The sequence below is a fragment of the Apium graveolens genome, chromosome 2 (genome assembly GCF_009905375.1).
Source record: "Apium graveolens cultivar Ventura chromosome 2, ASM990537v1, whole genome shotgun sequence".
Taxonomy (NCBI): domain Eukaryota; kingdom Viridiplantae; phylum Streptophyta; class Magnoliopsida; order Apiales; family Apiaceae; genus Apium; species Apium graveolens.
Window position 1 is genome coordinate 9,403,092 of NC_133648.1, and position 10,481 is coordinate 9,413,572.

The window sequence follows — 10,481 nt, forward strand, 5'->3', positions numbered from 1 at the left end:
ATATACATATTTTTCAGAAAACTTAGTATATACATATAAAAGTTTTTGAAAATTTATGTTTATATGTTTAGGACAATTTTGTTGGGAAGACTATAATAAAATGTAAGTATTTTTGCAAAAAATGATTAAGTTTTCAAAAATTAAAATGGCCACAAAATTATTAATAAATGAGTTAAAAATATTTAACTGATTTATTAAATGATCTGAGAAATCGTAAATTAGCTATGATTCATTAATTATTATTCCCTCCATCCCAAATTAGTTGCCCCTTGACTTTTATGCACATTTTAAGTGAACGTATATCTTTTTTGATTATTTTTAAAATTTAATTTTTGTGAAGAAAAATCTAAATCTTAAATTTTTATACATAAAAAATTAATAAAAAAAAATATAGGATTAAGGCACCTTAAATTACAAATAAAAGTCAAATGTACAATTAATTTGGGATGAGAAGTACTCCCTCCGTCTCAAAAAACATTTCCTATTTTGACTTTTTACATTATTCATGGTAAGCGATTGACTACTAATTTATGTTTAATCTATAAAATTAAATATAGCCATGAGTGGTTTTGTTGAATTCATATTCATGAGTATTTTGATACAATAAATTTTTTATATTTAATATTAATAAGAAAATGGAATTCAAACTTATTTTAGAAATTTGCTTGGCCTGAATTATAATAAAAGATATATTAATAATTAAAAGTGTGTATTCTCTATAAAAAACATTTTCCGAGACAAAAGAGTAATTATCAAGGGTACTTAACAAGATTATGGCTCTGTTTAGGATTGCTGTTAAAAATTGTTGTGCTGTTACAAAAAGTGCTGCTGGAAAAAGTGATGTTGTAAAATCAGATGACTGTTTGGTAATTTTTTGATTCGTATATGTTTTGATGCAAAAAATTAAAAATAATGATGCTTTTGGTAAGATTTGATGGTGAAATCAACATCTGCTTCCCGCAATTGCTGAAAATCAGTTTTTTCTAAAAACATGGGGACTTGCTTTCTCTAACATAGCTTTTAACAGCTTTTAAATTTTACCAAACAGTTTTTTAACCTTTTCAGGAAAAAGCTGCAGTTGTGTCTGCAACATCAATACCAAACACACCCTATGCTATGCAACATCAATACCAAACACAACCTATGCTATATAACAACAAGATTGTTAAGGTATTTCTGGCTGACAAGCCGTCTTATTGTGTGTCCGCTTCTCCTCCGCACATTGTTCGAGAACAAACACACATCTAAGCAATTACTCCTATGTAAAAGTACTTATAACTCACCTGTTGTCTTGTACACGATTCAAACACTTGTGTAATATCTGCAATCCCCATTTCATGACTCAGCCGTTGCTTCAAACAGGTATCACTCGATTCTTGATTTTCTTCTCTATTTCTCTTCTTTATATCATCTTGCCCACTGGGTTTTTTTATCTGTTAATCACACACACTAATACACACACAGTTCTTTAAATTTCATATTTGTTTTTACTGTATGATCTGAATGAATAGTGTAGTGAATGAACTAAGATGATACTATGTATTTATTATGTACAGTTTATATTTTGTACATGTGTTTGTTTCATGGAGATATTTTTTTTTTGATAAATAACATTCTTTTTGGAGATAATTTTGTTACTATGTGTGTGTAATTTGAATAAATGAGAGTTGTTTACAATTTGTGAATTGTATGAATTATTAAGTGTTGTGTTTTGGGATGATATTATCTTATGTATTGGAGTCATCACTGATTTAGTTAAGGTATTGATTGTATGAGAGTTCTTGAATTATGCTGATTTAATGATGGATTTAATTGCTGAGGGGAATGTGTGAGCCTAGTGTTTTCAATTCGGTAGTGAAATAAGTAGTTTCTTCTTTAGCATGGCTGAAATGTTCTAAACCAGTTCAATGTAGCTAATTCTTTATGGGTTGAGGTACCTTTTTGTAACATTTAATTGCAATACATAAGTTTCTTGCGATGATAACTACTTGATAATCGATGAAAGAATTAGACAAGTAGTTTCCCAGCAGTTTGAATAGTCAGTATTAATCTATGTTACTGGGACTCGGTGAGAATAATACAAAATGGATATGTGTCTAATTATCAGACTCAATAACATTTTAACAAATGTACATGTTTTTGACCGAAAATAAGTGTCCAAGTCCGAGAGCCCTTGTCCGGGTGTTGAGTGTCCGACCAGGCGACACGGGTACTTAAGGGTAAAATGAGGAGTCCGAGTAGCATAGGTGTAAACCATATATTCACGGAACTTTGCGCAATGTTACTTTAAGTTGTCATCTGAGCTAAACATGTTTCCTTCAACAATTGTATTGATGCCACTCAAGTGTATTGGAACGGACGATCTTCACAATTACATACCATCTTGTGCTTCTTGCCTTTTATCGAAGTCTCCTTGCTGTAAACTAATTTCTTGAACTAGCTTTGCACAATTACATAAAAGTGAGGAAGGAAAAGGAAAAGTATTATAAAAATAAATATGACCAGTGACGATGAATGTATCGCATACTGCTACTGAGTAGTTGGTCAAGGATGTATGCTTGGACTATGTAGCATAAATTTCACAGTTATAAGTAGATAACTTTGAAAAGTTCTCATATAAGACTCTTATTTCTTTGGTGTTCCTATTCTGGGAGGTTTATGAAGAATTTACGAAATCTAAGCCACTAGTTGTCAAATAGTTAGGAACCTGTTTGTCATAGAAGAATACTTAGTACTGTGAGTTGTCACAGCATTACCTTTTTGTTTTGTGTTACTGTGTGCTTAAGCATATATAGCTTACATTTTTCTGTTCTTTTTCTTACTATTATATAAATATATTTTAAAAGTGAATCCCTAATGAAAACCTTATATCTACTTCTAGGACTTTAGGAGTAAGGTTAAGGCCTCTGTACATCTTATCGTCTCCAAACTTTATTTCTGAGACATGTCGGATATGTTCAGTTTGGTTTGGGTTACACTGAATTAGAACTGTGAAAACTGAAACCGCGACAAAATTCTGCATGTAGTATTATTGGTTTGACTGTTCTTTGATGGTCCTTTCTTCATATCAGGGGCATACATGGAGGAGTGCATGTCAACAGTGGATTCAGATCCACCAAAAAAATTGTGGGACAAGGTTGCCGCCTACAAAACCCTGGCTAGAGAAGCATATAAAAGCAAGCCAACTTCATATTGGATTCTTCTACTTCTAAGCAGCCTAGCAATGCTTGTGGCATTCCCTGCTTCTAGCCTCCTTTCTCGTCTCTATTTTTCAAACGGGGGCACTAGCAAATGGATTATTTCATGGGTTGCTGTGGCAGGGTGGCCTATTTCTGTGTTGTTTTTAATTCCAATGTACCTCTTTTCTGGAACCTCTGCTACTCCTCTGACCTTAAAACTCACTATTTCTTATGTTGGTTTGGGTTTCTTGAGTGCTGCCGATAATCTCATGTATGCATATGCATACGCTTACCTGCCAGCATCAACTGCTTCCCTTGTGGCATCGACATCTCTAGTATTTTCTGCTCTTTTTGGGTATTTTATAGTGAAAAATAAAATTAATGCTTCAATAATGAACGCACTTGTGGTCATTACTGCTGCTATGGTCATCATCGCATTGGACTCAGATTCAGACATATATGGAAATGTCAGCAAAAAGCAATACATCTTGGGTTACATATGGGATATCCTGGGATCTGCTCTCCACGGGCTCATATTTGCTCTTTCTGAACGAGTCTTCGTCTCATTACTCGGTCGAGTATCTTTTCATGTTGTTTTGGAGCAACAAATTATGGTTTCCTTTTTCGGTTTTCTCTTCACCACAATAGGGCTCGTTTTAAATAATGACTTTCATGGTATGAGTTCAGAGGCAAAAACTTTCAAGGGTGGGAAAACTGCATACTACATGGTTATCATTTGGAGTATCATTACATTCCAGTTGGGGGTTTTAGGGGCAACTTCAGTGCTTTTCTTGTCTTCTACAGTTTTAGCTGGCGTGCTGAATGCAGTAAGGGTACCTCTCACGAGTATCGCAGCTGTGATATTGTTAAAGGATCCCATGAGTGGTTTCAAGATTTTGTCCTTGATCATAACCTTCTGGGGATTTGCTTCTTACATTTACGGAAACCGCCCTGTCACTAAGGACAGCATAATTGTGTGAGCAAATTTGTTCACCATTCTCTATTTCTATTCAGTAGAAAGCACGAGGTTTAGGTATACATAAATTAGCCCTTGTTTCATATTAAAGATTGTATGTAAAAATGTGACAATCTTTAACCGTATTAGTCATGTTTGTAGAGTGTGCGATTAAATATTGTTGCCCTCTCCTGATTGGTGTTATGAAGTGAAGTTTGATGTATTGTAAAATGGGCCGTTGGGATATTTTAGCTGACTAAACGAATAATTTCTTCAAATATAGTATGTTGGACAGTTGGAGAATGGATTCTTCTCTGCAAATAACCCAACCTAATTTAGCGGACTAAACGAATAATCGTATGTGATCCCAATATAATAAAGATAGTTTGTTTTCTCAATAAATGAATAAATTTTTTAGTTCTAAGAGCAAGTTCAACAGTCTTTTAATCGGTTCCTTATAAATATTATAAAATATTAATTCTTAGTGATTTAAGACATGATTTTGAATTTAAATTCCAACAATGATCCTTATCTTTATTCCTAATTATTATAATAATAATAAATTTGAATGAGATATGAAAGGAAGAGAAAGAAAAAAACTAAAAAGAAGAGAGAGAAATCAATTTTTTATTGATAAAAATGAAATAAGGGATGACTTGTGGTTCCCTAAAGATAAGGCAGGAGAGAGGTGTTTTAGTGATATAAGAGCAAGTCCAACAGCTCCCTTAAATATGCTCTTAAATCCAAATATAAGGAAGATGACATAAAATTGCACTCCAACAGTGTCTTAGTGGTTTCTTATATCACCAAGACACTTCTCTCGTATCTTATCTTTAAGGAAACACAAGTCATCCCTTATATCATTTTTATCAATAAAAAATTGATTTCTCTTTCATCTTTTTAGTTCTCTTCTCTCTCTTCCTTTCATATCTCATTCAAATTTATTATTATTATAATAATAAGGATTGAAGATAAGGAACATTGTTGGAGTTGAAATTCAAAATTATGTCTTAAATCACTAAAAGTTAATATTTTATAATATTTATAAGATATTTATTAAGAGACGGTTGGACTTGCTCCAAGGAATCACTAAGACACTGCTGGAGTGCAATTTTTTGTCATATTTCTTTTATTTGAAGTTAAGAGCAATTTTAAGAGAGCTGCTACCCTTGCTCTAAGGTATTATTTATCTAGGTTCAACTCTACATTTGGTTGGTGCTTTTAACAAGTAAACTTGATAATTTACAAATGTTTGTGCAATTAGTGATCTAATTTTAAACAAAAAGAAATTTTGGTATTACACACTTGTGGAAAATGATGGTCATCCCTATAATGAGTTTAATAGCCACGTTTCTTTGTTTCCCGATGGTTGTCCACTTTAGAAAAAAGAAATTATTTCGAAATAGTTGTTCATTTCAATCTTCGATATAACTTTTGTAAGATAATTCTATAATTTATATTTCTAAATCAACTTTATTTCACAAATGTCCAATTTATATATGCGTTATTTTTTAATACCGAACTACTATTTTGAAACGGGGTAGCAACACGTATATATTATTATTATTATCCATTCATTTTTTATGAACTGGGGGCGGTGGGTGCACCTGTCTTGGTGCACATTAGTGATTTCAGTCAACATGTGATAAATTTATACCTAGTTTTTAAATGCTTTTCTAGGAGGATAAATTTATAAAGATGTAGAATACACATAACTTCAGCCACAAACAACCCATGTTGCCCAGGGTAATCATGATTCCATTTTTCAACTCAACCATGTTTCCACCTTTTCTTTGTTGGATAGTCACATGAACTTGACAAGTTCTATAATACACAGGATGATAACATGGGGTGTGTGTGTGTTTATACACACAGTATTAAAAATATTAGCATGTTAATCATGAAACAGAAGATACAACACATGAATAAGGATGTCAAATAGTACAGTAATGAAACAAACACACCTCTTTAATTATAGTGGTCATACAATACTACTGTTGTAGTCCACCTTTAACTCCTATACTGTGCTTTCTAAAATGCAATATGAGTATATTTTACATTAACATCATGCAAGTTTACCTTGCTTTCACTGCTTTACAAACAAAAATCATTAATTTCATGAATCTACTCTGCAATTCCAAATTTGAGGAATGATGATAACAGCATGCAAAGTTTGGGTCCCAGGCATGTCATGAGGACAACTATAAAAAAGTCCACCAAACATAGTAGTAATGATAGTTAATGATAGTAGGAGCATTATATTTGATACAAAAAATGATCATAGTAACAAAAGAGTAGTGTATGTGTGTTTTTGAAGACTGCCTAGTATATCAGGAACACTGTAACCCCACTACAAGTACAATTCGAAGTCTACACTAGAAGAATACTGATATATAAGACAAACACAATCAGCACAAAGAATATGCAGAGAGATCTTCACCTATGTCTCATATGCTTGTTGTGTTTGTCTTGCTAGTGTCAAGAAGCTTATCTGCAGGGCATGCTTAGCTTCTGCTATAGTGCTAATTATGTATAATATAAAATTTTCGAATAAGCTTTAGAGTTAAAACAGAAGTATGAATTCTTGTTGTACTGTAGTTACAGCCTTAGAACACATAGCGTGTAATTAATTTGACAAAGATGGACTTTGAAGAATATCAAATGTAATTACTATTTGATGGAAGTTTTCAACTTCCTTACTTGACATGACGTAAATGAGTGCAAACAAGATCGTTTCATTTTCTCATTTTCTGGCATTCTGGCTTACAACTGGAAATAACAATGATCAGATTCGTGCGTAGGGTAAGGTTTCTACCACCAAAAACATCATACCAGAAGTGAAAATTGGTCATGCCATAATAGGATCTAGAAATCACTGTACAATCTAATCTATTCTCAAAGCCATATAAAGAAAGGAAACCCTAATACTAAAAAAATGTAGAGCAGAGTACCATGAGAAATGCAAAGAACAGTGAGGTCGGTGGTCTTTTCAATGATTTGTAATAGGCTCGATATCCTTTAGGAGTCCCACAACTTGTTGCATACTAGGTCGCTTAGCAGGAATGTCAGCCGTGCATAGGTAACCAATTTTTAGAGCCTCCTCCATTTGAGATTCCAGCCCTGTTTCACGGATTTTTGGATCGATCACTCTTGAAGCTTGGTTTTTCTTTACTAATCCTCTGACCCAAGTAACCAAATTCTTTTCTTTATCTGGATAATCATCTTCAACAGGTTTTTTCCCAGTAATTAGCTCAAAGAGAACAATTCCAAAACTATAAACATCAGATTTTGGTGTTGCTGTTTTTGAAGAGCCAGTTTCTGATTGAAGAAACTCTGGTGGTACATATCCTGGTGACCCAAGAGTAATCTCATCCTCCAGACCATTTCCAAAAATCTTTGCTAATCCAAAATCAGACAATCTTGGTTCCAAGTTGAAATCAAGATAAACACTACTTGCTTTAACATCTCTGTGAATTATAGGAGGAGAGCAGCCATGGTGGAGGAATGCCAGTGCTCTTGCAGTCCCAACTGCAATTTTGTGCCTAAACCTCCATGTTAGCAACATACCTGCAGGCCCAACATTTTGAATCCCATGGTTATCATCTTCATCCCAAGTGTCCGTACTCCAGTCATCTGTAGTCGGAACTCCAAGTGGCAAATCATATAGGAAATTCTGCAAATTTCCATTCTCCATATAATCATAAATAGCAATCCTTTGTTCCCCAGCCAAGCAGTATCCAGTCAATGGAACAAGGTTAGGGTGTTTGATTCTACCAAGATACTCGAGCTCTCTCGCAGCTTCATGGTCTGTCATGGTGGATCCATGGACTAAAACTTTTAAAGCTACATGAATCCCACCCTGTAAGAATCCTCTATAAACAGGTCCAAACCTCCCATCAGCCAACAATGTACCTCTGTCAAAGTTTGAAGTTGCAGACAAGAGGTCTGCGAATGTAAAATTTAACAGTGGCTTCTCAAATATCACTACTGCGACTGATGTTGCATGCTTAACATCAGCTACCCAAGTGGTGGAATCGGTCTGGAATGAAAATGGGCCTGAGAGATTTAGATCTTCTTTGTGAGAAGATTGTTTCACCGTCCACATCTTAGTTTTTCTTCTGCAGCCAAAAGCCAAAAACAGAAGGCCCGCTAACAAACAGACCATTGATAGTGCTAGTACAAGAGCAAGCTTGAGACCTTTATGACTTGGAACTTTCCTTTTAAAAAGACTTGGATTTGCGGCAATGGGACAACTGTTAAGTGACCCAATGAAAGCTGATTGGAGGGTTTCAGCAGAAAATTGAGAAGCACAAAGGGTTAAATTGTTGTAAGAAAAGTTGTATCTCTCCATCCAACGAAGCTTCTTTATAATAGATAAAGGAATTTCTCCACTCAAATTGTTATTTGAAACATCAAGCATTTGGAGACTTTGGGTACTAAAATATGGAATCTTACCACTGAGATGGTTTTGGGAAATATCAAGAGCTCTCAAACTACTCGACCGTAAGATATTACTGGGAATGTGGCCTATTAAATTAGTCGCAGACAAGTTCAAATACTCTATATTGGGTAGAATATCAGTTTGCAGAAACTCCTGTTTTGAGAATCTATTGTAGGCAAGATTAAGATGTTTAAGATTATGCGCATTTTTCAAATTTTCAAAAAACACTCCACTAAGCTGATTCATAGATAAGTCCAGATAAACCAAATGAGTCCAATTAAAGCTTGAACTGAAATTTACCTGAGAAACATGACCTTGCAATTGATTATTGCTCAAATCAATCACCTCAAGTGGCCCCTGAAAAACATCAACCAAAGAACCCTGAAAAAGATTATTCGAAATGTTGACAAAAGTGATAGATGCCATCCCTGACAAATCAGAACCTTCTCCAAGAATCTGATTCCCAGCCAAATTCAAGACTTTTAGCATTGGAAATGCATCAGCAAAACCATTAGGAAGAGTACCATTCAGCCGATTTCTCGAAAAATCCATTGAAATCAAAGACTGACACTTTACAATCCCCTGTGGAATGCTGGACTCAAACCCATTGTCATTAACATTAAAAACTTGCAAACTAACTAAAGAACCAACAGCTTCAGGTAAATTCCCAGAAAATTTATTAAAAGAAAGGTCCAATTTTTCAAGACCACCAAAATTACCCACATTGTTTGGGAGATACCCAGATATCTGATTGAAAGAAAGATTCAAAATCTTGAGTGAACCAAAGCTCCAAAAATCAGAAGGCAAAGCAGTGATCTTATTATTGCTAAGATCCAAAGATTCAATCTTTTTAAGCTTCCCAATAGTATTTTCAGGAATAGAACCAAATAAGCCCAACTCAGAAGCTGTTAACTTATACACATTTTCTTGATTATCATCACAAACAACACCTTTCCAGAAACACACAGAAGTGGAAAAGTTGTGATCTTTAGATGTTTTCACACCCATTTTACTAAAAAAATCAAACACAAAGTACCCATCTGTATTGGGTTCTTGTTGACAAAACAATGGCTTAAAGAACAATGTTACAACCAAAATGAAGCACAAAAAGACACTACCCATTTGAGAAAAAGAGCTAAAAAATAATAAAAATGACCCAAAAGGCTCAGTTTTTAAGTGCTAGCAAAACAAACTTCATATGTGTTTCTGGCTTATAAAGAAGTGTAGAAAAGACTGTTGTTTGGTTTTGTTAAGTCCAAGAAAATGTGGAACAAGTCAAGTGTAAAGTGTGAAAAACATAAAGATCAGGGCTTTAAGCTTTTATATATGAGTTGTGTGTTTGGTTTTTTATATGAGAGTTGCAGAGGAATGAGGAGGGAGGAAGGAAGGGGTATGTTGGGAATAGAAAAATAGAGGGGGAAGTTGAGAGTGTAATAAATGACATGAATTGAAGAAAGTGAAGTGTTTTCTTGGTAGTACTGTTTTCAGTTGAATTCAATGATTCTGCTTTACTAACACTTTCTTCATCATGTTATTTAAAGAGGGTCTCTTCCGGTATTTACAAAAAGTAAAATAAAAATTTATGTTTCTCAATTAATCAGATATACAGCCTTATTTGAAAGCTAATATAAAAATTTATCTTTCTCGATTAATCAGACAGTTCACAAATCCTCTTATAAAATCACATTTACGATGATAAGTACTAGATACCATCTTTTAACGATTATTTATATGTAATGTAATTTTTTATCACATGCATTATTTGACTTCAGATCCGGGAAGGTAGAGAAGAAAAATATAAACTCTTTCGAATGGTATACACATTCTTTGCTTGTGGAAAGACTATGTATTCTATTTTATCTTACATTTGACAATAGTTATTTTTTAATATAATAGGATCGAAAAT

The 10,481-nt window shown here is 33.8% G+C and overlaps 2 protein-coding genes across 2 annotated transcripts; one reads left to right on the forward strand and one right to left on the reverse strand.

Moving 5' to 3' along the window:
* Positions 1-1,182: 1,182 nt before the first annotated feature.
* On the forward strand, positions 1,183-4,412 carry LOC141706896 (putative purine permease 5). The gene is made up of 2 exons (XM_074509778.1): positions 1,183-1,362; positions 3,072-4,412. The coding sequence occupies exons 1-2, from the start codon at positions 1,338-1,340 to the stop codon at positions 4,157-4,159; spliced, it is 1,113 nt and encodes a 370-aa protein (XP_074365879.1). The 5' UTR covers positions 1,183-1,337; the 3' UTR covers positions 4,160-4,412.
* Positions 4,413-6,787: 2,375 nt separating this feature from the next.
* LOC141706897 (putative LRR receptor-like serine/threonine-protein kinase At2g24230) lies at positions 6,788-10,059 on the reverse strand. Its single transcript, XM_074509779.1, has one exon. The coding sequence runs from the start codon at positions 9,695-9,697 to the stop codon at positions 7,124-7,126; it is 2,574 nt and encodes an 857-aa protein (XP_074365880.1). The 5' UTR covers positions 9,698-10,059; the 3' UTR covers positions 6,788-7,123.
* Positions 10,060-10,481: the final 422 nt, after the last annotated feature.

Excerpts from the sequence above, each read along its gene's own strand:
- LOC141706897 (XM_074509779.1), bottom strand. The coding sequence starts at position 9,697 with ATGGGTAGTGTCTTTTTGTGCTTCATTTTGGTTGTAACATTGTTCTTT.
- LOC141706896 (XM_074509778.1), top strand. The coding sequence starts at position 1,338 with ATGACTCAGCCGTTGCTTCAAACAG. Across the intron at positions 1,363-3,071 it reads TCAGCCGTTGCTTCAAACAG|GGGCATACATGGAGGAGTGC; the intron begins GTATCACTCGAT and ends TCTTCATATCAG.